The sequence below is a fragment of the Lepisosteus platostomus genome, chromosome 19 (assembly GCF_059453375.1).
Source record: "Lepisosteus platostomus isolate fLepPlt1 chromosome 19, fLepPlt1.hap1, whole genome shotgun sequence".
Classification (NCBI taxonomy): Eukaryota; Metazoa; Chordata; class Actinopteri; order Semionotiformes; family Lepisosteidae; genus Lepisosteus; species Lepisosteus platostomus.
Window position 1 is genome coordinate 16,325,389 of NC_142629.1, and position 25,614 is coordinate 16,351,002.

A 25,614-nucleotide genomic window follows, 5' to 3' on the forward strand; every position below is an offset into this window, starting at 1 on the left:
TGATATCAGAATACAACACTTCAAGATATTCCAAGACTCCCCCCAAAATATCGTACACAGTTTTCCTAAAATCGCAGTTGTGATGTCAGCAGACCACTTAGTGTAGAGAGTGTATTGTTGAATTACTGGGAGTATAGGTAACCATCGCCATAGGATTTCTTCTGTCCCCTGAATAACTTTTGAAACAAAATGATTAATTGCACTAGGACCTTTCAGGCATAAAGAAATACATTTTAAAGATTGAGTTAGTGTGAAGGTATAGACGTGCACGTGAAACGCAGTGGGCTCAGAAAGTGAAATGGAGTCTCTGAGTTCTGGTGTGCCCTTCAGGCAGTGACTGGAGTGTCCTGTCCTTGGCTTGGAGTGGAGTGCCAGCACGGGGAAGGACTTCACCGAATTCTGGTCTGCTAGAGTTTCCACCGACCGTCACCCAGGCAGGCAGTTCGGACTGACTGTCACCCAGGCAGCTGGACTGTGTGGGATGATAAAGGTCTATTGGAAAAAGGCTGCAGGGCTCCAGACACAAAAACCCTGCCAGCTCTTTATCTTTTCCAATTTTCTGTTCCTGGGGATTTGATCTGTGCTCGCAAATAATAAAAATACGCGTTTGGCATTTTTGTCAATTTTGTTGCTTTTGTTATGTCATTTTAACTCCTTTTTTGGATTTTTAGAATATTATTTTATTAAATTGTTTTGCGATATTATGTATATATATTAAATTGTTTATATGCATGCATGCAGGGAAGAATACAAAACCAACAGAAAAAAATACATTTTGCTAAGGACAATAAAATCACTAATCATTTTAAAAAGACGTTGTTTTCAGCATTTCTGGTGATTGTATTATAAAGAATATCACACTTTTTTGCATAGGTTCCCTATGTGTGTAACAGAGTTTCAGACATCATCTCTTTCTTCCTTACCCAGTCTCCACAAATTCTTAAGGTAATAATTTTCTTTCAGAATGTTACTTCCTTTACTCCACATAAACGCACTTTGACTACAATTCGGCTCTGGGGATGTTTGTCTAAAGTTGTGTGCACTCTTACTGGTTGATACGTTGATATCCCGTCAACCCATTTCCTTATCATCTCTCATTACTATGGCCAGTGGCTCCCAGCATTAAACAGAGGCGTTCCAGGGCCAACAGACACTAACACGCACAAACTCCCACCAGGGCCAGCTTTCCCAGCAGGTCTCTGGGCTGTGGGAGGAAATCGGAGCACCTGGAGGAAACCCACACAAACCGGGGGAGAACATGCAAACTCCACACAGACAGCGCCCCAGGCCCGGAACTGAACCCAGGGCTCCGAAGCAGCGACTTTGACCCTAAGCATCAGTCCCAAACCCACATACAAAAGCCACAACACCCTTTTATTGCATGGTCCTCGAGATATTCATCACAGCTCTGGGACAGTAGTGCAATTACAAATGATTAATATAATTAATAATCTCCTCCCAGAATCAGAAGTGAATCACAGTGTTTAGGGACGTTGGCAGAAGGTTGCAAAAGATCCAGAATCACTTTGGAAATCTCTTCCATAATCCTGACTTTTGTCCTGGAAAACACTGCGCACGTTTCCCTCAACCATACTGTACATTTAATGGCTAGTCTGACACACGGGAGTTTTCCACACATGTCCAACCCTGACCCTTCACGCCAATGTCTTTGATCCAGACAGCATTTCACCATCTGTTTAAAATAATAGGAGAAAGGTAAATGCACATTAGTGTATTTTATATACTGGGTGCGTAAGCACGGGTGTTATTTCTGCAGTATCTGTCGCTCTTCACATCTGTGTTTTGCTGGAATATCTCGGCAAAATAAGGAACTGAAATCCCAACAGAATCACACTTTAGTTTCAATCGGATGCACACGTTACAGATGGAATTAGAGGAAATGGATCACACGCGGTCTGTCCTGAAGCTGTTTCCGTACCCAAAGGGGTTAGAACACTTTCAGGTGGGAGGGGCGTCTTGACTTCTGAGTAAAAAAGATTTAAACAGCGTTTTGTGTTCTGTGGTGAGGTTTTTAAACGCACTTCGAAGAGTCTGAGTTAATTGCCAATTGGACAACTGCTGTTACGATTTTGATTTAAAGCATTTGATCGTCGCATTGAGCAGCGCAGTGAGACATGACCGGTTGCCTTATTGACAAGACCTTTGTGTACTTAGTAGCAACGTCCATTATATTGTAACGCAACCCCAAAGCCTTACAATATTTTATTTTGGCTAAATCAGTGTTTCGTACCGTACCTTGTTGGTGCACAATTTCAATAAAATGTTATGTCTAGGGAAACGTTCAAACGACAATCCGTGATGTGGTTTATGATGCGTTTAAAACGCAAACTTTACGATGGTATTTTTGTCGCTGTGAGCATGCAATCAATCATTTCTACCGTGGGTATAGGACGTGAAATAACTATATGCTAAAAAGCTAAATTCTTTCACACGACCGAGCTTCGCCAGGCTCGGAGCTGGAGAACCGCGCCCAGTGAGGTATACCCAAGTCTCCGACGTCCCTTTAAATTGAGTAGATTTAAACTCCGAATCATACACTTCACTACAAATCCCAGAGTTTAACACTCCGGGGCAGGACGCGCAAAACTTCCCTCTTTCCATCCAATGACGTGCCTGCGACTTAGAAGCGCGTAATTCGAAATCGCGTTGCCCTGGCCAATCACCAGCTCTTTTCTTATGCTTCCCGTGAAGGCAGCCAATGGCTGGAGCGGGGTCGATTCTCCGCCAATCACGATGGCCTTACGAGCGGAGTGGGCGGATCGACGGCCCGTCCAATGAAATGACGAAGTTGATGTTTAAACTGGGCGCGCGGGCGGAGCGTCAGGAAGTCCGGGGGCGGGGACTCGTGTTGGAGCTGGTTGGGTTTGAAATCTTAAACTTATTGGTAATCTCCCCAGCTTTAAATTAAACCCACTTTTAAGTTTCCTATCGCAAAAAGGCGCAGTAAAGACGTTTTAATCTTACATATTTATATGTACATAGTATTTAATTTTTCATTTAGCAACGCTTAAAATGAAAGCAGGCGGTGAGTATGATTGCATTTCGCTGCGGTTTTGCAACTGTTTCAATTTGAAATGTATTTAAATTCAGAACTGTGACCTAAAAAGTGCGACGATGTTGCATTTAAAATTGCACTGCTCTTGATTCCGTAACGTTAACGATTCGTTTTTTTATACGATTTAATAGTTTCGGGAGATATATATATATAACGCCACTGCATTCTTTAAAATATCAAGCATACGTAAAATAGAACTTTTGTAAAATGTATTTTATAAAAAAAATGAACGAAACTTCAGAATACTGTGAACTACTGTAAAGAAATAGTTTCTGTTGCCTGCATGTTTCGTTCAGATCTCTCATTTGCCTCTCGATTTTAACTCTGAAAATCTGGGGACAGTATTAACTATGGGGGGCACTTTATGCACGGCAACGTGTCCTGTAGTCCTGTATCTAAGTAGTCCTCAGCCACAGGTCGATCTGTGCTAATATACATTACATACCGTAAGTCTAACAGCTCGATTAAAGGCGTTTACCAGCTTGCATTGTTGTAAAAGTAAACGGAGGAGTCAGGCTGGGTGCTGATTTTCTGCAAATAATAACGCAGTGTTGCTCATTCCGACCCTGGCAGGACAAAGTATACATTTTGATTCAGGAGTGGGCCAGGAAAGGCGCCGGGGTTATCTTAGCCCGGTTACTGACAAGGAAGTATCGAGGTGGTCGAGAAGGAGGGAAAGGGTTATTGCTCAGTGGGGCCGGAGGACCGTGAGCGTCCGACGCGTATTTGCGTGGACTCTGTCCCGGTGGTCTCCCCACTCACATCCCAGAGGCGCCGGGGGCGTGTGAGGCTTATCCCGCCGGCTTTCGGATGCATTAGCATCTCAGAAACGCGCAACGTTTCGGCTGTGGAGCCTTCTTCGGGTGTGCTGAGGGTGCTCGACTCCCGAAGAAGGCTCCACAGTCGAAACGTTGTGTTTATTTCCTTCTCTTTCCAGCGCGTAATAACCCTTTACTTTGTTGCTCCGCAGCCTGCGCCTGCTGACCGTTCAGTTAATTGTCCTATGCACACGTGCGATGAAATGCTCATTTGCAGGTGTGCCCCAAAACAACAGCCATCAAGGAGACGCCTGAAATATTAACGCGGAACAGGAGCCGCAACAGTGCGTTAATGTAACTCGCCCCTCCCCAGACACCGCTCCCTAATCTATTAGCGGGTGGGAGGAATGTCACGCGTATACACGAAGCACCGTGCAAACGGGTGGGACAAGGCTGGGTTTTAATGAGTTTACATCCAAAGGCCCCGTCCTGTCCACACGCGGCGGCTGACGGGTTGCCCTGCGCCTGAAGCCCGTGCTGTTGTGGATGGGGCTGTGTTACCGCGGCTCTAACCCCGTGCATGTTGTCTCTATGCCCCCCCTCCCCCAGTGCTCCACTGCCGCTGCCCCAAGTGCTACTCGGCGCCGGTGCGGATGCGGGTGCGCAAGCGGGCACCCACGCTGACGCTCCTCGGCCTGCCCCGCGAGGTGCTGCTCTGCGTGCTCAAGCACCTGCCCGCGCAGGACCTGCCCTCCGCGAGAGCCGTGAGTCTGCCCCCCCCCCACCCCTCACCCCTCCGATCCACCAGTGGCTCTAGTGCCAGAACGGTGTGGTGTACAGTTTCCCATGGGATGGGGACAGGGTACGGGGGGGATACTGATGAAACCATCTCTAGTTGGCCTGTTCTTTGCTCGGCTTGGCAAATGCCTGGTTTTCCCCAAGACAAGCCAGGTTAGCCTCCCAGGTATCCGAATGGAAATAGGGAAAGGACTCCTGCCCCTGTTTACAACCAAATGGAAAGCCGTTTTGTTACTGTTAATGGCTTATGGCTTTTTTTCCCCCCAGTACTGAATAATGAGATCAATGAGCAAGACAATAGCCAGACAATTTAGAGGGCTCGTGTGCTGATGAGTAGTAGCTGTAATCGAACTTGTCCCTTGTAGAGAAGTTCAGTCACTATTGTAGTGACAGATACTGTGCTACACGCGTAGCTCAGCTGTGTTTTAGATGATGCTGTCAGGCCTCCTGAATCTCACCTCTTGCTCGTACTGGGGGATCCCAGGCGAATCACTCTTTCTCGTGTGAAATCTGTAAGCTCAGATCTGAAACCGCCAAGGGGCATTGGAACGTTTGGTTTAGGGACAAATGTCTTGTGATTCGCGAACAGCAGGCTTGTCGCAGGGGCGTAGCCTTAAGGTGAGGAGTTAAGTTTATTTGGGGCGTTTTAATCTAATCTAATGTACAGTGCATCTGAGGACAAGAGTCATTGGCATTCATTCTTGAAGGAGACAGATCTCCGTCATTGCACAGCATCCCGATGGATGGCCCGGAGTAAAAGCCTGTTTCTGGTTGTCCTTCCAGGTCCACCCCCTGCTCCGCGATCTCATTGACAGCTACACCAGCGTGTGGGCCAGGGTCAGTTTCAAAGATTCCTGGCCGACGCCTGACAATCTCTGGCTCTTTGAGAGGTAAAGGCTGAGATCCACATCCGTAGTTTTCAGGTTTGACCTCTCCGTTTCAGTACCTTGTTTTTACTATAGCATGTCATGGCAAATGTTTATAGGTGGTCATTTTGCTTTGTGCGTGGTTGTTTCTAGGCTTTCTGGTCAGGGTTAAAAAAAAAACAACCTTTGCTCAGGCTGCTTTCTTTTTTTCTTCACTCAGAGCTGCAGAAAGGGGGAATTTTGAAGCCGCAGTGAAGCTGGGTATAGCCTACCTGTACAACGAAGGGCGTAAGTTAATTAGTCCCTTTCTTGTTATCTCTGGCCTTTTCCCTCATTTGCTTTTGCTCTTAAAGGGGAGCTGCACCCCTGTTTTTAGATTTCGGGGTGAGAAAGAACCGGCGTTGATGAGTGCATTTCAAACCGCAATAACAGTAAAATGTCCACAGTAACTTGCAAGACCTCCAAATTACCTCACTAACATTTTCAGGTGTGCGTAGCGCCTTATTCTGCGATTCAGAAAGAGGCAGCAATACTTCCCGTGATGTGAAGTGGCCCTTTCACACTGTAACCAAGCATGTTTATGAAAACATCTCTTTTCATCTAATGGAAGTATTGCTCTCGACTTCCAGGCGGTTTTGCCGACGAACATGACTTGTTACGTCGGCATGCAGATCACGTTTGAATACTTCCTCAGTGGGATGTCTGCGGCACGACCTGTAACTATGCACTCATAAGTCACATTACTCGCGTCATTACAGGGACTAGTGAGCAGGAAGGGCCGCGTCACGCCGCAGTTCTTGCGGGCTCTCGCTCTCGCCCCCTGGTGAGTTCGGGGGTTTGAGACGACATGACCTGCGGTACTTTCACAAAGTGCACGGTTTTGTGCTTCGTTCAGAATCTGTTGAATTTCTCTCTACCGGCAGTGGATGTTTTTGTTACCGAGATTTAATAACCAGCCTCAGTCTGAGAAACTGGGACTGCAGTTCCCCTTTAGGTGCCACGTTTTTGTCCGTAGAGTTTGGAATGCCCAGTTGTGTTCTGGGTATTGTCCGCGGTGGCGTGCGGTCGGTCGCGATCGCAGGGCTCGGCCCGTGCCCAGACTTCGCCATCTGAGCCACTCGGACAGCCCGGTGAGCACGACGTAGCTTCATTGATTGGTTTGTGACTCAGAAGTTGTATATACTGGTTATTCCTGATTGTTGTATGCGCTGGCTGAACGCCCAAATTGTGAGCTGAGGATGGTTAAAAATCCATCCATTAAGTTTCTAACTGCTTTATCCAGAGCCTGTCCCAGGGTAAGGCAGGGTACATCCCGGACAGGATGTCAGTCCGTCACAGGGCAGACGCAAACACTCGGCGTGCACACTCCTCGCAGTAGAGTGTTCAGCCGTGTTGTGTTGGGAGACGCGGGTCCGTGCGAAGGAGCTGACGTCTCTCTTTGCCCTCCGGCAGCGTCGACGAGCGACGAGGGCCGCGCGGAGGTGTGTGGGGTCAAGGCCTCTCACTTCTTCAGCCTGGCGGAGGGCCTGCGGGCCTCGGCCGACCCGTTTGTGTGGGTGTTCGTCCGGCCCCCCTGGTCCACCTCGGGCAGCTGCTGCAAGGCGGTGGTCTTCAAGCAGCTGCGAGTGGAGTGCGAGTCCTGCCCGGTGAGTTAAGCAGCTCTTTCTCAGAGAATGCTCCATGTGAGGAGAAATCTGTGGTAAAGTTTTTTTTTTATCTTCTAAAAACATCCTATTTTAAAATATGTTTGATGGGTCATACCCACATCGCCATTTTCTTCAAACTGTTGAGAAAAATCTCACCTAGAAGACTGGTAACATGAGATGGGTCAGTAACAGGAAAATATTACTCCAGAATGTTTCAGTGCTGATAGCAGCTTGAGTACAAGCAGTTTCTTAAAGTTAATTGTACACAGGATTAGTCACGGGAGAGTTAGAGAGGTCACGTGGCTCCCTAATCTTCTGTGAATAATTTGGTTGTCAAGAAAGGAACAAGCCCTAGCTGACAAGATGTATCTGTTAGACTAAAGTATGTCAGAGGCAAAACTGTACATTTATAGTTGGGGCCTTTTGTCTTAAACCCCACCTCCCAGGCCAGTGCACTCAGCAGTAAGTCTTTGGAAGAGTTAATGAAAAGGTGTTGCCCTCCCTCAATGGGAATTTAGCTTTTCTAAACTGGTGACAGAAAGATGAGCAATGGCTCATCAAATACGAAACAAAAGTGATCAAACTGCCCTGCAGACTGTTTAAGAAACCTAATTAGTTGCACAGATAAGACATAGAGTTCCTCTCCCTGTGATGTCTTGTGCTTACATTCCGATCCCATGTTTATGTTGGTGTTCCAGAGATACTGGTGCCGAAGTCTCTGTCCAAGGCAAGGCGGTCACTGTTATAGATATCACTAATTTTGCTCTGCCAGACGTTTTGTTCCCACAAAGTCTGGGTACACAGTTGATCTCGGTCTGTGAAACCAGCCCTTAATGATTTGCAGTCTTTTACCTGAAAGGTGTTGGGGGGGAGTCTTATCGTTGATGAGATTTGAGGGCAAAAATTGCTTACCGTGGCAGGAAAAACTCAAGAGCCAAGTACACATTGCGTATTCATCTGCTGCTGGGTATTTTATGAAACAACCTTTGCAGAAAAATACTATGTGGTATTTTTCTCCTAATGTGATCGGACTAAATTATACATTCTGCCCTTGCAAATAAAAAAACAACATAAATGTTACAAGAATTATTACTGTTGCATTATTCTCCTAACCAGCCTTTTTTTTGCTCCAGTCATTATTCAAGATGTGCTCTACAGCGCATAGCTGTCTGTTATTAATATAATTGCAGCTTGTCCAATGCAAGTACTTTACAGTATTGTTCTGATGCGTGTTGCGATCATTAGTGCTTTCTGGTGCAGATGGGTAAGAAATCAATAATGAACGTGCATATTTTTAAAAATTTCACATTTGTACCGTCGATTTCTGTGAGCTTGTGGGAGTGTGGAGCAAGTTACCAAGCCATAGTACTGAAACCAATACCCTGGTCTCTTTCAAGAAAGAGCTGGTGGAGATCTTTGGATCAATACATTCCCATCTACCAAAAGAGCTAGCTGAGCCACATGCCCCCCACCTTGTTTGTAACTATTCTTATATTTCTATTTTTATGTTTGTGTTTTTTTTTTTCTGGTCTTGCCACTTCTGAACGATTTCTGTTCTTTTTCGTTGTAGGAAAAGAGGGGATATTTGCTGCACTGCCTTGCTAGAATCCTTCAGCTGTTTGATGTAAGTTTCTTGTTGCCGAGGTATCTGTCCATAATGTTAGAGATTTTATTTCAGGTTTCCTTTTCTCTTTTAATTAGTGTATCCATCCAGATTTTTTTTTTAAAGCAAAAACATTTGGGGCAGTGCTTTTGACTCCTAGCTGCCTTCTTGATCTCACTGGCACTTGAATTATTTTGCAGCAGCCTGTAGTTTACAAGTCAAGGGAAAACTGTTCTGACGTTAATAACTATTTAAGCTAAGCCCCGAAAGGAGGGGAGGAGTGTGACTCTGTACTCCCATGAGGGCTGCATTATCAATGAAATTACCTCTGCTGTCCATGTTCAGAGACTGGTGATGCCCTAATAGCATTCATTTAACAACCTGCGCCATCTCATTTTCTACCGCTGATCTATGACCTCTGTGTTTTATTGTGGAAAGTTTTTGTCTCGGTGGTGTTGGCAATATGCTTCGGCCTACCCTCGCGGTCGGCGTTTCTGACTCTCGCGGGCTGTGCCTTGGTCTCGCAGGACGAGGAGAAGCACAGAGAGGCCCTGAGCATGCTGGAGGAGTCCTCCCGACACGGCTGTTTACAGAGCTCCTACCTCCTGTGGGAGTACAAGAGGAGGTCAGCGGTAAGAGTCCGGTCACGCTGCACCGACGGGCTGGGGGAGCTGAGACTGTCAGAATCCCCCGAGGCATCGATAAAGTCGTCTCAGGGGATTACTTTATTGACAGTAAAAACACCAAGCAGAGGGCGTGAGGGGGGAAACTGTGTGGGAGTGCGTTTAAAACCGAAAAACGGGAGGCCCTTCCTTACACAGAGGGTGGCGGGAGTGTGGAACAAGCTGCCCGGCTCAATTGTGGAGATTTATATCCTGCCTCCTTTCAAGAAAGGGCTGGGTGAGATCCTTGGATCAATTTGCTATTGACTTGCGTAGCCATCTTCCTTTCTTATGATTGCAGAAAAGACCTGCCTGATAAATTAAAAGCCAACATGCGCAGGGGTTGAAGGCATTGAAGGCCCAGCTAACATCCTGAGTTTTGTTTTGCTTTTTATGTGTCTGAAGGTTGTTTTAATCTTGTGTTTAATCTAATTGCTGTGTAAAGCTCAGTGTGGTGCCTTTAGAAAGGCGGGACACCCAGCTGCTGGCGTTTGTTCCAACATAGCTCTCAGTTGCACAACTAAATCCTTAATTGACTTAATAATGGGATCACTTTGATCTGTTTGATGTTTTGAGCTCTTAAACCCACTGGACGTGGCCTTTTAACTGTTTCACTCCACTTAGTTACCCAGGATTCCTAAACTGCAGTTTGTTTTTTCCCCCCACGCAATGACGTTCCGATGAAGCAGCTGGAACTTAAGGTGCAATAATTAAAAGGTATCCTCCAGCAATCGAACGAGTCTAAAAACCAAGAGTTCTGTTAAAGTTGAGTCCGTTCAGGGTTCAGTTGTGAAACTGAAGCTCGGCTGGCATGAAAACCAGCCAGTGTCTGGGCCTTCTGCACTGGGAATTCGAACCCCTGACCTAGACTGTGCACTGGCGTTGCCTGTGCAGCAGATCTGGTTAAGAAGGGAGAGGACATGGCCTGAGGGGAGACCCCAAACGGGGGATTTTAAGAAATGCGCAGGTGTTCATCGCCTTCCTGGTTTCTCCTCTCCAGATGGGCGATCCTGGCAGGTACCTTCAGTGTCTCCGGACTCTCAGGGACTACGCAGCTAAAGGCTCCTGGGAAGCACAGGTAGGCAGACGCAGAAAAGGTCCAGCTGCACGCTGACTGCTTTCTGATGGGCTTCTTGAGTAAGTGGTGCCCTATTGGCACCCGAGCCTATTTTAAGGAGTGAATGGGGAAAAAAAAATGTGTGCTGTTTAAGTGTTGTGCAGCTGCCAGCAGGAGTGCTCGCTGTCCTCTTTTCACATGAGAGGCTACATCGATCTGGGGGAGCGGAGATATTGGTGTGGCCCGCTATTGGAGTCCTCGTTAACGCACCTGAAGCTGGAGTGTGGGAACCCCTGATTGCATGCGGTTCTTTCACTGTTCTGACTTGCCGTGCCCTGTCGCCGGTGTCACCGAAGGCTCTGGGGATCTTCGCATGAATCTGACCACTGGCGCGTTCCGCCTTCGGAAGGCTGGTTTAAGAATTCCAGAGGGAGTTTGCTCTTTGCCCGACCAGTCGGTGGGATAAACAATCTGAGAAAACCAAGAAATGTGCCAAATGCCCATTGCACCAAGAGAGGATAAAAGCAGATGAGGCACTTGTTTATTTCCCTGTTTGTGTAAGTGGTTCCACGCGCTGAGAGAATGCCTTCTAATGTGCAATTACAGTGCTTATGACTGCAGTTAAAGAGACTCGGGATGGGATCTAAAGGTAGGGGCTATGAGATTAATGCTGTAATCAGCATGCGTGTGTCAGTAATCAAGTGCACTCCTCTTGCCCTGGGGTCGGGGTCATTTTGCTACTTGGCCAGACATAAGCTTGGCTCCTGACATTTGCCAAGCTAACCGGGGATATAGGTTGATATTTCGAAAATACTGATGCAGTGCTGACCCGTGTTCGCAATGCGTACGGAGAAGGGCTGCATGCTTGACATTTCCTGATACGAATGAAGCATGGCGATTGTTTTAAATTCGTGCCGCCCGCAGTAGTCGGCCTTGTTTCAGCAGGAACAGGTGGAGATGAAACGGCAGAAGTGACTGCGGAGGGTCCGTCAGTTTCTGGGTAGTGGAGGAGTGGTTCTGGGTAATTGAGTGGAGTCACTTGCTGTTTGGGCCTCTATTTCCTGCCAGCTGGTGTTAAGGGGACAGGGGAAGGGTTCGGTGGTGATGAGGCATTAATGAGACTTTTCTGCTCCAACCCGTCAATTTGCGAAATTGTCGTGGTGCTGTGAAATCCTGCTTTAGACCACCAGGCTATAATTTTCAACACAGCTGCGAAATAACCGCCACGAGCTTCACTGGCTTCTGGGAAAAGTGGCCCTGGCGGATCTGTCTGAGCGTGCCTGTGATGAACTGGTGTGCCACCCGGGGTGTAGCCCGCCTTGCGCCTATTGCTTGCTGGGATAGGCTCTGGCTCCCCCGTGACCCTGAATTGGACGAAGTGGTTCGAAGATGGATGGATGGACTCGCGGCTATTGTGTGTTCTCCCGTGGGGCGTGACCAGATGCTTCCTGGTCCGGCGCTGGAGGCGTTGCTAATCGGCCTCTCCTGTTCTTGATCCCCCCCCCAGCTGGCGCTGGCCAAGGCGTGCGGAAATGGCAACCAGCTGGGCCTGGAGCCCAGGGCCTGCAGCGAGGTGGTGGCACAGGTCTTCCTGTCCTCTACCCCCTTGCACAGGAAGGGCGTGGTCATGCTGCAGAAAGGGCTGAACGACACCATGAGGTACAGCCGGCAGACTGGGCAGGGGCACCTTTCGTTACTCCACTTGAGCCTGGTCTTGACCAAGGATTCCTGGCTGGACCAGTCCCGGTTCACTGCAGAGACTTATCAATCACCTTAAATACTGCAATTTATACACACTGCATTGCAGCCTAATTATTAAACGCTGTGCAGTATGTTTGAATCATCCAGTCGGGTGAAATTTGCCTCCCGGATAGAAATTAGTCATTGGGGATTTTGGGGGAAGATTGGTCATCGTTGGGGATTGCTCTTTAGAATGACATTTGCACACTGTAATAGTGGAAGGTACTATGGTAGTGCACGTATTTAAAGCTCCATTAGTAAATGAGCTGTAAGCAGAAGCTAATGGAAATGGTTGGAGCTTGAGTAAATAGCTGTATGCATCTAAATTGTACAGTAGGGAACAGGTCCCCTTTTTCTTAAGGAGAATAAAGTCATATTGAATGGATGCTACTGACAGCACTGGACATAACGCAACTAGCACTTCTCCTGCTGTCAGACCTGACATTATTAAGGGTGGTGGTATCTGGTAGCATGAAGATGTGTTAAGGGCGTTCTCTGCGTGTGGCTGCAGGTATATCCTGGTGGACTGGCTGGTGGAGGTGGCTACCATGAAGGATTTCTCCAGCTTGTCCCTGCATGTGACGGTCAGCTGCGTGGACCGCTACCTCATGCTGTACTCCGTGCCCAAGGCCAGGCTGCAGCTGCTGGGCATCGCCTGCATGGTCATCTGCACCAGGTGAGGGAAGAGCCGTCTTGAACCTTCTCCCTGACAATTAAGGCAGATCCACCCACCCAGTTTCTAACCTCTTTATCTAGTACTGTTGCGGAGGAGCCAGAGCCTATCCAGGCAAGAGGTAGGCACAGGGATACACACGCACTCGCACCCAGGGACAGTTCTCCCAGAAGCCGCTTAACCTGCTGGTATTTGGACTGAGGGAGGAAATCGGAGCACCCAGAGAAAACCCATGTGGAAGAGGGAGAACATGCAAACTCCACACAGACAGCGCCCCAGGTCTGGAATTGAACCTGGGACCCTAGCGCTGTGAGGCAGCAGTGCACCACCGTGCAGATTAAGGCATCTCCTAATGTCAGTTTACCGCAAAACTTGTTGGAGCTGGATGCAGGTTTGCGGAACAAATTATTCAGACTAATGTCCAGTAAGGTTTACCCACAAGTCCCTGCTGCTTTCCACTGATATTTTAGCCCTGGTTATGCTGTGGTACATGTGATTCATCACTTCCATCATGTCTTCTTATCCTTCCTGGGTTTTCCTGAAACTTTTTCTCTCCCCTCTCTATCCACAGGTATGTCAGTAAAGAGATCCTGACCATCCGAGAGGCTGTGTGGCTCACAGACAACACGTACAAATACGAGGACCTGGTGAGAATGATGGGCGAGGTCATCTCTGCCCTGGAGGGCAAAATCCGAGTGAGAATCCATTTTCTTTCTCTCTCACTTTGAATATTCATCAATTTAATTCTCCTGTTCCACACGAAAGAATTGTTTTTATTTCCAGAATTTAGAATACCAACGGGTTTGACCTACATATTTCCGACACCACTGTGAGGTCATTGCTTTCCTGTGTAGAGCTTCTGCACGTTTCGAACCTTGGCAGTACATTTTTCTGTGCTTATGGAGGAACGTCATGCATGTTGTCTGCTATTGAAGGGATACCACTTGTGAGATTAATGACCTTGAAGAAGCCAGACTCAGTGTTTAAAGCTCAGCGATGTGACCAGGCCCTGTCTGTCTCCACTGTGGACGCAGACTCAGTGTTTAAAGCGCAGCGGTGTGACCAGGCTCTGTCTGTCTCCACTGTGGACGCGGACTCAGTGTTTAAAGCTCAGCGGTGTGACCAGGCCCTGTCTGTCTCCACTGTGGATGCAGACTCAGTGTTTAAAGCTCAGCGGTGTGACCAGGCCCTGTCTGTCTCCACTGTGGACGCAGACTCAGTGTTTAAAGCGCAGCGGTGTGACCAGGCTCTGTCTGTCTCCACTGTGGACGCGGACTCAGTGTTTAAAGCTCAGCGGTGTGACCAGGCCCTGTCTGTCTCCACTGTGGATGCAGACTCAGTGTTTAAAGCGCAGCGGTGTGACCAGGCCCTGTGTCGGTCTCTCTTGCAGTGCCCCACGGTGGTTGATTATGGGGAGGTGCTGCTGGCGCTGGCTCCCCTGGAGAGGAGGACTGCTCATCTCTTCAGCTACGTCTGCGAGCTGTCCCTGCTCTACACCAGCCTGTCCCTGTACCCCCCCGCCCGGCTGGCCGCCGCCGCCCTGCTGCTCGCCCGCATCATGCACCGATACGGTACGGGGCCCAGGGCTCCTCACCCTCACTGCAGCCAGCCCCCTGGGGGTCTCAACATCTGCTCTTGCGCCCCCCCCCACCAGATATCACTATTTAACCTTAAAATACCTCGGCTTGAAGAAACAAGAGCTATTCTGAGATGCCGTGCTTCATTTGTGTTTTCATTGATTTACTTTCTTAAAATATCCTGGCCCGTCTCTGTCCCCCAGGGGATGAGAAGATCCCAGTCTCTATCCTGAGCCCACACTCTTTCCTCCATTCCTGGTTCTTTTCCCACACGAGGGCACTGGCCATTGCACCGATGTAAATCGCAGGTGCCTTTACAGATTCGAGACGCAAACTAATATGTTCTTCTGACTTTACAAGCTGAACTCCTTTTTTTGACTTATTTAGAAACAAGTGATTGGATCTCTTATCTTGGTCATTGGGATTTAAGGTTAAGTGATCTGGAAATATAAAAGCTTCCTCAGCAAGAGCCCCTGGAGCTGTGGGGGTGAGGTGTAGCTCTCCGCCCCGAGATCCAGCATGGGGACCTTGAACAGGTTGTTCCCAACCTAACAGAATTGACTGTGCTAAGAATTTGGGTTCCAAAGGGGAGATGCTTTTCTGATGCAGGTGAAAGATGTTAACTTTCACGCCTCCTGTCCGAGCCCCGATATATGACGAGAGAGAGTCCTTAGGAAAAGCCTGCACTGATTCCCAGGTTTTCTTGTGTCTGTGTAGCTCTCCCCTGGACTAGCCACTTGTCGGAGTGCACTGGCTTCAGCCTGCAAGACCTGGTGCCCTGTGTGCTGAACCTCCATAAGAAATGGTAAGTAGCAACAATCGTGTCTCCATTGGTTTTCTCCTGCATGACATTTTTAGAACGTGAATAGTTAGGGTGTAAATTGTGGGGGTTATCTTTTTTTTTTTTTAAACTGCTTTTTGTCTGGCACTGAAAAGATATCTGCTGGCAAGGTTTGGACCAGTTTTCCTTTGAATACTTGCAGGCCTTTTGCATAATAAAAAAACTTCCCTAGAAATACAGCACACCTTAACTCATTATTTCTACTGGTCTGTTTACTCGTTAGTTCCTGAAGGCGTCTGAATCGTTAAGACAACCTTTCATTGTCGCATCCGTCTTGGCCAAAACACCTGTCTGGGAGTTAAGCACAGCTTATCTGAATGAGAAAGCTCCGTCATGGATACAAGATCCGCAAAACTGATAATGGTTTGCTGACCGTACAGACCGTTCATCCATTTAGTTTTGGGGAAAAAATGCTTTATTCTGAAATGAGGTTAAAAAATGAATTTTTGAACTGAAATGTGAGGGCAGTTTAAGAGGCTTTATTCTGCCCGTCTCGGAAGTTCCCGATTTTTGACCCAGGTACTTTTAGAAGTGCTTATTTTAGGAGATCTAGTCCCTGTTGGAAAGTTTTAGATGGATTTGGAGGCCTGTTGTCCTGAGAGCTGACTTGTTTAGCAGTTTTCGGAACCTAAAAATGGTCATGTGCTTGAGATTGCAAAGGTAGTGAGAGTCAATCTGACATCTGTCAAGTCTTCTTGCCTTTTGATCTCTGTTAAGTAACTTTCGCCATCAACTTGCAGTGTAATTGTAACAGTGCAGTAGAAAAAAAGCTGATCAGGCCTGTGAAAATCCCTGCATCGTGCGAAAGAAGTCACATGCTTTAAAAAAAACAGCATTTTATGAAAATTGTTGAATTGTCTAAAGATATATTAAACTCTATATCCAGCACTGGTAACATAATTCACATTTGATATTTGAATATTGCACTGATTTTAGGTGAAAATCTAATTTAAACATTTCTTAGCAGTGTGACGCTAGATTGTGTATTTTTAATAACGCCTACTCAAATCTGGGCAGAGAGAAATGTCCGCCCACGTACAGTATGTTTCATCACTCGTAGATCAGGACATCTGAGATTGTTTTCTTTGTCAGGGCTCTGTTAATATTTATTGCATATTTTGCGTGGATCTTGCTTTGATGTAGTACACCTTCTGGAGGATCTTACAGCCTGTTATTAACAGGCCTGTTTTGTTACATGTGCCTGTTGTACCAGAATTGAAAACACTTGACCCTTTTCTCCAAGACCTTTCTGGAGCACGGTGTTATTATTGTTCCAGCCATTCTTCTGTGAAACCGTGCTGCTTGGAAAAACCTGGACTGAGCGCATAAGCATTAATCTATAAGGACTATCTGACCCAGCCTGGTAATTCCCTGTAGGCTGAGTGTACTGAGGTGGTTTTAAATTGATAGAGACTCTGTTAGGTGTGCAGCAGAAAAACAAACTGAAAAAAAATCCTTCTACCCATTTTCTTAAAAAAAATTATAGGGAACAGATAATACCATTTTAAATACAGATAACATTACACAACCATCCTTTTATAATACTAGCTTACCAGTTTACATCACACATGAACATTGTCTATTCTTATCTGTTCCCTTAATAGTTGATGATTATTTTGCTTCTAACCAAATTATATACAGTCAAAATAAGAAAGATATATACATTTTTTTTAATGATTTATGAAGAGGGGGGAAAAAATTATGTAGATATACAATTTTAATCCTGGTTTCAGTTATTCTCCATCTCCACAAATGTGGACCTTTAAAGGTTTAATGTACTTAACTCGCCTTATCTACCCGTTTTCTATCCCAGCAAGCCAAGGGCAGAAGGCAGGGTACACCCTGGATGAGACGCCAGTCCATCGCCAGGCACACACAGACAAACGCACTCACTCACACCAGGGACAGGTTTCCCAGAAGCCAATTAACCACCAGTAGGCAGGGGGGAAACATGGAGGATACCCATGCAAACTAGGGGAGAACATACAGACTCCACTCAGATGGCACCCCAGGAGCTGAACCCAGGGCCCCACCTCTGCGAGGTAGCAATGCTCACTGCTGCACTGCCGTGTCTCCCGAGAACTTTACCGTTCAAGTTCATTTGGAACTTGTTAAACCAACAGACTTAGTACTGTCCTGTTTTATGGCACAGCACTCTGCATGCCACTTTGAATGCTAGCAGCTTTCCTGTTGAATGTACAGCATTTAAAAAAAACATTAAGTACATACCGTACCGTTGAGCACTTGTTGGTGTAATAGACTTAATTGATACTTTGGAGTAACTTATGTCCACTAATTTATGAATCACTTCCTTAAGGGCGGAGATTTGAGACGGTTTGCAAACGGATTAATGAGGTTTCCTTGCAGGATTGGCCCTGCAAGGAATTTGGGACTTTGTAGCCTGTTTGGTAGGGCTTGAATAGGGTCCGAAGGCAGTTCTATACTCCTGGAATGTCTGCCTGTCCTCGAATTCAAGACCCAGTGTGTGATAGGTGCCACTTGTCTGGTGACATTGTGTTGGATTCAAAAACTATAGAAGAATGCCTCGGTCTTAACTACACACTTGCCTCACACACCGCATTGCCTCCTAGCAACTAGAAACTGTAGAGACCATTAACCAAGTTAGCATCTCTTTGGAAGCCAGGAGGAAACCAGATTTACCCCGTTGAGCATGGAGAGAAACATGCAACTCCACCCAGATCACGCTTCAGTCTGCAATTAGTCTGACTCGGTTACAGGTTAATTCTTGTGTTTCCTCTATAACTCTGTGTAAAATGCTCGAAGGTGGGGGAATGTGAGGTTAAGAGGATTGGTCTCAGGGACTGCAGCTCATGTTTTGCTGCAGGGAAAAAAAAAAAGATTCTAAATTAACATCTAGGGACCACTAAAGGTGTTGAAAGCATGACTCACAGGCAAGCGAGAGCTCTGTCAGAGTTGAAGCGAGTGACAGTACAGCCCCCACGAGAGTCATAGGAAGCATGTGTCACAATCTCAGTGGTGTGGCCACATGTCAGCCTTCTGATGTGTTGGCAGAGCTGAGGAGCTCTTTCAGCCTTAAGGTATCTTTTTTTTTTTCCCCCTTGTATGGGACGCTGTTTTAACTTATCGTTGGCAGAAGTTAGCACAGCATAACTTTGAAAATTTGCAGCGCCTTTGTGAAATGTTACATTGTGTTAAGTGCGGGAGGCCTTTGGTTCCTCGTACACATCTGTGCAGGGGTGTTAGACACTAGGACCGTTACTGTATTTCATATTACAGGCATTCATTTCCTGAAAGCCTCCACAGTTATTTAGAATAACTCGGGCTGTTACCAATGCGGCTTAGTCTGTGTGAGCAAACGCCAAGCTTGTCGTTTAGAAGCCTCATTTGCGTTGATCAGGATCCTCGGAGAACCTGAGCACGGCAGCTCATGGTGCATTTATACACGAGCAGCTCTTAAGAAGAGATGTAGAGGCTGTTCTGCCACATTTGCCAATAAAACGTAATGAATTCATCGTCAGGTGTTCCTCTTCATTAATCTAATTTATTCCTCTATACGCATCCACACAGCCAGCAAGCAGCTGTTTGAGTTACAAAATGCAGATCCATAAGATCCACTTATCTTAAGTGGCAGTGAAGATTACAGGAGGAGACTGCCACATTGTCTGTAGATGGGGCGCAGGGGCTCGGGGTCCAGCTCCTGGGGTGCCGTCTGTCGGGGGTTGGTTTCTTCTCTCCATACTTGGGGGGGGTGGGGTGGGGGTTTCTCCAGGTGCTCCGGCGTCCTCCCACAGTCCCAAGACGCACTGGAAGGTTAACTGGTTTCTGGGGGAAATTGGGCCCCAGTGTGAGTGTGTCCTGTCCAGGGTGTACGGTTTGCTCCCCCTGGCGCCGGAATCGGAAGAAGTGCTTGGAAAAACGGGTGGATGGATGTATGTGTATAGAAGAGGGGGGGAAAAAAATGGAAATTGGAAAAACGTCAAAGATTGTCGCACAGCAGCGCGAGTTTTGTCCCTCCACCGATTCCCCTTCCAAAAGAGAGCCGTAGGGATTGATCTGTCCGCTACTTATAAAGATGAATTTGACGGTTCTAGTAGGCACTTTCTAAAAATCCCTGTCTAGGAGCAGTTGCATACAACAGCAGGCTATCTGGGTGTTTGTAGCCTGTTTGGTCGGTCTTGAGTAGGGTAAGAAGGCCGCTATACAGGAGGCTTGGTTTCCAGGTGGACTGTTCAGCACGCCTCCGTGTCCCGGCGCTGAGCAGCACCTTTGTGAACACGTCTGAAAAGAAGGTGTTTTATCGAACCTCCTGTGACAGCTGGGGCTTCTCCAGTGCACCCCCGGCTTGTGTGCCTGCTGCCCACTTGTCAAGGGGTATCTCCGAGCATACTGCCCTGCATAATTGCCCTCCTGCTCTGCTTCCCCCGCAGTTTCCATGACGATGTCCCCAAGGACTACAGGCACGTCTGTCTGACGGGGGTGAGACAGCGGTTTGAGGACGACTCCTACCAGCAGATCAGCAAAGAGAAGGTATTTCGTTTGCCTGGTATTATGATGCTGTCGCTGCGTACTCAGATTTCCAGTTAAGAGCGCAAAATAGATGTTGCTTTTGAGCAATGCCTTATTATTTGGATAAAGGCAATTCTGATTCCATCTCGGCGTTCGTCTTTCCTCCCCCCCCCAACTTGAATTTCCTGTCCCGTGAGTCCCGTGCCACCTAAGTAGACTAAAAGTTTCTGCTTACACCTGTGTTTGAAATTGAGAACGCAGTGCCTGTCTTTAACCCAAGGGTAGTGGGTGTGTGGAACAAGCTCCTCGGCTACATTGTTGAACCCCGATTTTTTTTTTCAAGCGACTCTTGGATCAGTTGACTACTAACTACCAAACGGACTAGAGGGGCTGAATGAATCTCATGTTTAACTTTTCCGGTATTCTAAATGAATCCCTCCCGCCCACAAAAAACAGGGTAAAGGAATACATGCGCTGAAATGCCTGTATCTAAGCGAGGATTTTTAATTGCTGTTTGGGATCAAAGCGAATCTCTTACGGCCACAGCAGCACGTTGAAGAGACGGGGCTGGATCTGGCCAAGACAAGTTGTCCGTCCTTGGCTGGGAGTCTGGCTCTGAGCTCGTCTGGCGTCTGTGTGTTCCAGGTGATGGAGTTCAGCGAGCTCTGCGCCGTCCTGGAGGTGAGGGAGGAGGACCTTGCCAGTCCCCAGCCCTCCGTCCCCAACTCCCAGAGCTCCGAAATGCACACGTTCCTCTCCTCTCCCGCGGGCAAGAACAAGAGGTGAGGGAACTAGCGCATCCCAGTCCGGCGGTACTTTCCCTTGGGCCGCACACCAGCAGAAAGGCCTGGTCGATGAACGATCTGCATTCAGAACTAAATGTCTCCTTACAGATTGGAAATCCATAACACAAATTTAGATCTTTAGGCAAAGGATCAAGGGAAAACAAAACCCTGCCTTCTGTGTTGGGTGTATTATTTTACAGTTGCCTTAAAGGTAAGAAAAGGGCATGACCCATTTCACACCCCAGACTTCGGTGAAGCCTGAAAGCTGCCGTTTGCCTTGCAGGAGGAGAGAGGACAGCGTCCAGTCGGATCGGTGCACGCCCACTGCGGAGCTGTCCACTCAGGAGGAGATGCTGCTGGGTGACTTCCTGGACTGGAGCCTGGACACCTCCTGCTCCGGGTACGAGGGCGATCAGGAGAGCGAGGGGGAGAAGGAGGGGGAAGGTGAGTAACCCGTCGTGCCCTCTTGGGACATCTTTTAATGTCCTCATCATTAAAAGGTCCTGAAAAGACATTTGGAATTGAGGGGGTGCACAGCAAGGCTAAAAAGGTGTTTCAGAGCTTGCACTGCTGCAATGGAAGTCAATGAAATAGGCATCTTTAGCTCCTTTGATTCTTGAAGTCATGTCGTGTCATTTGCCAAACTGCTTTATACTATATGGTGTCGTGGGAAGCCGGAGCCTACCCGGCAAGCAACGAGCACAAGCCCGGGTACACCCTGGACGAGGCGCCAGTCTATTGCATTAGAAGTGCAAGCCAGTCATACATGGGGGCAGTCTGGAGGCCATGGTAAGGGCTGAGGGGGGAAATCTGACTCGGACACCGAGATAACTCCCTACTCTTATCGAGAAATGCCCGGGGATCTTTAATGACCACTGAGATTTAGGACCCCGGTTTAACGTCTCATCCGAAAGAGGGCGCCCACTCATGTTTATAGTGTCCCCGCCAGTATGGGCATTAGGACCCACACAGACCACAGGGTGGGTGGGTGCCCCCCGCTGGTCCCACTAACGCCACTTCCAGCAGCAACTATAGCTTCCCAGGAGGTCTCCCATCCAGGTACTGACCAGGCTCAACCCTGCTTATCTCCAGTGGAGAGCTGCAGGGCGATATGTCTGCTGGCTCTCTTGGCTAAGTTCGCGGATTAAATGGTTTTTTTTCTGCGGAATGAACACGGGAAGCCTGTCCTTTCGAGGAGGCCTGAAGGGCTGCAGTCTGATCTCCGCAGCGCTGACCGTTTGCCTGTCTGCCCTCCCCAGTGATGGACCCCGCTGTCGTCCTGGAGCTGCCCGCGCTGCCGGCGGAGGGGGAGGAGCACTGCCGCGCGCTCTCCAGCGACGAGGAGAGCGGCTCGGGGGCGCGGGGCTCTCCTGGGGTCAACGAGGAGGAGGAGGAGGAGGAGGAAGGCTCGTCGAGGACTCGAGGCCTGGCCTTCCGCTCCCTCAGCCTGCCCGCTGGCGACCCGGGCTCGGCACGCCCTCTGGTCCGCGGCGCCGGCCCCGCGGCGGGCGGGGACCCTGGCGAGCTCCCGCTGGCGTCCCGCAGGGCCCGGGCCGGCTCCCGGCGGCAGGTGAAGAGGAAGAACGCGGCAGAGCACAGCGGAGAGGACGCCGGCGCGGGGTTCCTCAGCCTCTGACGGCGTCCGGCCGCCGCCCTGCTCGACTCGGAGCCGCCGCCTCTCTCCTGACGCGCTTTGCACAGAGGGGAACAGGGGAGCAGATCGGACCGGGAGTTTCTCTTCCACTGCCGCGACCCGGTTTGACATCCCGCTCAGTCCTTGAGTTCAGCTCGCAGCCCGGATCCCACAGAACCTCGGCCCGACGTCGCCAGCGCCGATCCACTGGGACCCGTCTTCCGCGGGGCCCGCGGCGCCTGATCTTGGTTCGGTCTCCACTTCTGTTTACATCCGAGACACCGGGTCAGCGTTCAGATCGGGTTCATTCGGGCAGCACTTCCAGCAGCCCGGAGGCAGAGGTTTTTTTTTAAACTTGAAAACTGTATTTTTGTTTTTTATTCTTCCTGAAATTGGGAATCCTTTACAATGTCGTAGTGTTGCAGGGCCTCATACAGTATATTGTATGGAACAGACGTGCAAAGTCCAGGTGTATCCTGGTAATAAAGCTCTCCTCCTCCTCTGCCCAAGTGAGGAGGCGATTCCAGTGACATTATAGGATGGAATATAATGAGCCACTGATTCATAAAGTTTCATTAGTTGTCAAGTGCAAACAGTTCAGCATGTCGAGCAGTTAAAACTTTCTATACACTATCGCAAACTTGACCTGCTGAATCATTGTCACTTTAGCACTTCCTACACTTAAAAGTGACTCAGTTAACGCTTCTTGCTTATGTTTCACGTAGATCTTTGTCTTTCACTTGGGTAGTGTTTGAGCTCTACAGTCCAGTTGCACACACATCTGTATTTTTTTTTTTTATTTGCGCAGAATCGCAGTTGGTTCTTGAACCAAAGCTCTGTCTGGAATTCGAATTTTTCCAGCTGTGCGACTGCCGTGTTTCGGCGACTTTCCTTTCGCCGAGTTTAAGACTTGGATGACTACAGCTTTTTTTTTTTAACACAGCCCAAGGTGTTGATCTGTTTCACTGCCGGGATCAAGAGTACTGTAAGACGTATAAAAACTGCAAGATTGTATGTGCTACCTTATTTGGGAAAATGTCTCCATTATACTTGAATAGACTGTGTTGAGGAACAAAAATGTTTAATAGTCAAGCTGACTAGTGAAAAACGCAGTGTTCTAAATGTTACATCTGTGGCCATTGTACTGGACTCAAGCTACTTCTGAGCCATTGTTGTCTTGGTACATCCTGATTATTTAGGCAGGGGTGTCCCTTATAGGCTGGGATTTGTGGTGGATTGTACCTTTCTACACGCTGTTATTTACTTTGCAACCTCTAGTGGTGGGATTTTTTTCCCCTTTACTTTAGAAAAGAACATGGTGTGTTTCCGCATGTTTGATCAGAACCACTAACCGATACCTCGGACCCGACCCTGAAAGAACCGTTTACCTTCTGATGCAGGGACTGTGACTGAAGCCATTGACAGTGGGTATTTTAAATTCTTTGAATTTAAAAGGTGCAACATAAAATCCATGCATTTCTATATCTCTCATGAGCCCCCCCCACCCCGTTTTTTTTGCTTCTCGGGCAAAATAAATCGTTAATTTCATTTACAAATCACAAACCCACCCGGGGTCATGTCTGTGCAATGCAGGGGTGGGGTTGCCCTTATTTTATATTGCGATCTTTTGATTTTATTAAAGCGCCATGTAGCTATTGGATGCGTTTTAAATTCTAAATACTGCAAAGCATTTAAACCTCTTTTGTCTGGGTTCAAGAACAGCATGCGGGACCGTTCGGGCTGTATGGTCCGTGAGGGAGAATCAAACTGCAGCCCTGTGTCAAAATCGTGTTATCCGCACTCCAGAAATGTTCAGATCCCCACAGTAACTTTTTCCTGTCGCTGGATAGCTGTTCCTTTGCCGTTTTTGTTTCAAGACTTCTGTGAGCGCACATCTTTGACAGATCATTAAATATGGTCTGAAGTGACATTATCTTAGATAAAAACTTGATTAAGGACAATCTTTTGTGCCTTACACTGCTGCAAAGCCTTAACCAACTGTGAAACGTGTGCCTTACTGATCTGTAGAAGGTACGCTGATTAGTACCTTGCATGCTGGAGAACTTTTTCTTTGACAGGAAGGGAAAAATAACCATTACCCTGCTGGTACAAGATCAGCAGGCTGTGGTCTCTGTGGATGTGTATGTACAGTGCATTGTCCAGACGTTTGTCATTCCTCAGCCGTGTCACACTTGAAGGTTTACGAATGCAGGCATCATAGTTATCCCTTTGCTTTTTGGCACGGTCATGTTTTGCTCATTCTTCCTGGAGGGCAAACAATTTAATGTGGCACTGATGCTGAGGGTTTAAAAAAACGGCTTTTTTTTTCTTGAGTTTGTCATGCAGAGCGCTTGCTTTGCAATGTCCCAAAAAAATGTTCATTCATAGACTTTTCTATGAGCAAAAATGTGTGATGCAGAAGTTCAGCCAAAACTTTAAACCATTCGAATAATTCCACAGATAGCATTTGATATCTACTTGTGCAGTATAGTTAACCATATAACTACGTTGCCAATTTTGCTGTAGAATACAATAGTACTGTGTATTTACCAGAGTATTTCTAAGGGGTGGGGTCAGTGCAGAAGCATTATTCTGCACAGTAATTGATTTGTACATAACTTTTAGCCATCATGACTTGTATTTTATTGTGTAAATATGTATCTTTATTAGTGCTGAGAAAAACTGCTTACTTGAACTTCATATTGCATGTGTCAATTTCTCCACACACTTGCCTGTCTCTACCCTTAGGTGGTGCTGTGAATTTCCCGGTGTTTATTTTTAAATGGGTTTGTGGTGGTTTGCGCCACATCCCAGCGTTACGTCGGTATTTTTGTTGTTTCTTCCTTGTTGCTGTTCTTACCACAGAGGACCTCAAAGCGGGACAGGGGCTCAAAATCAAAAACTGCTCGTATGCACTCGCACGCACGCGCAGCGTTTTGGAGATGCGCCGAAGGAATTCTCAGCTGCTGTTTGACGTGTTTGGATTCATCAACACTAACGTCACTGAAAAGGTTTAGTGTCAAACGTGGACCATTTTCTGTTGAACCAATTTATGGATATGATTTGTGACGATGCACATGGTTTTTTTTAGATGCATGATTCCTGGTGTATACAGTATTGAATTGCAGCAAATAAACTCTTGTGAGCAGGGAAGTGATTAATCTGTTTTTATTTGTTGCATTTCTTTCATGTGATTTTGTCTTTTATTTCTTAAAAGGTAGGATTTCTAACTCTTACTTTTTCCCAGACCTTGCCTCATACTCTAAAACATTTATGATCAGGGGACATCAGATCCCTGTGGGTTCTCCGTAGATTAAAGTACACAATCTTGAACAATGCATGTTGTTAAACAACGTTTGTTTTTTAGAATTTGTTTAGAGCTATTGGGGGGAAAAAGCATAGCAGTTAATT

General features: G+C 47.4%; 1 protein-coding gene across 3 annotated transcripts; it reads left to right on the top strand.

Moving 5' to 3' along the window:
- Positions 1 to 2,806: 2,806 nt before the first annotated feature.
- Positions 2,807 to 25,356, top strand: ccnf (cyclin F). 3 transcript variants are annotated; one of them, XR_015928307.1, is made up of 18 exons: positions 2,825 to 3,046; positions 4,444 to 4,598; positions 5,416 to 5,522; positions 5,719 to 5,786; positions 6,951 to 7,144; positions 8,715 to 8,768; positions 9,275 to 9,379; positions 10,410 to 10,487; positions 11,974 to 12,125; positions 12,718 to 12,882; positions 13,451 to 13,574; positions 14,270 to 14,450; positions 15,174 to 15,261; positions 19,707 to 19,806; positions 20,431 to 20,567; positions 20,854 to 21,014; positions 21,830 to 22,934; positions 22,973 to 25,356. XR_015928307.1 is itself a non-coding variant. In XM_088612437.1 (17 exons), exons 2-17 carry the CDS (start codon positions 4,488 to 4,490, stop codon positions 22,204 to 22,206), a joined length of 2,202 nt encoding a protein of 733 aa, XP_088468563.1. In that variant the 5' UTR covers positions 2,807 to 2,905; positions 4,444 to 4,487; the 3' UTR covers positions 22,207 to 25,356. The 3 variants fall into 3 exon arrangements, 2 of the variants coding, with proteins under 2 accessions (XP_088468563.1, XP_088468562.1); XM_088612437.1 differs by having other exon boundaries at positions 2,807 to 2,905; positions 21,830 to 25,356; XM_088612436.1 differs by having other exon boundaries at positions 21,830 to 25,356.
- Positions 25,357 to 25,614: the final 258 nt, after the last annotated feature.

Bases quoted from the DNA above. Each gene is read 5' to 3' on its own strand.
- ccnf (XM_088612436.1), top strand. The intron at 10,488-11,973 runs GTAGGCAGACGC...TCCCCCCCCCAG, and splicing joins AAGGCTCCTGGGAAGCACAG to CTGGCGCTGGCCAAGGCGTG. The intron at 19,807-20,430 runs GTATTTCGTTTG...TGTGTGTTCCAG, and splicing joins AGCAGATCAGCAAAGAGAAG to GTGATGGAGTTCAGCGAGCT.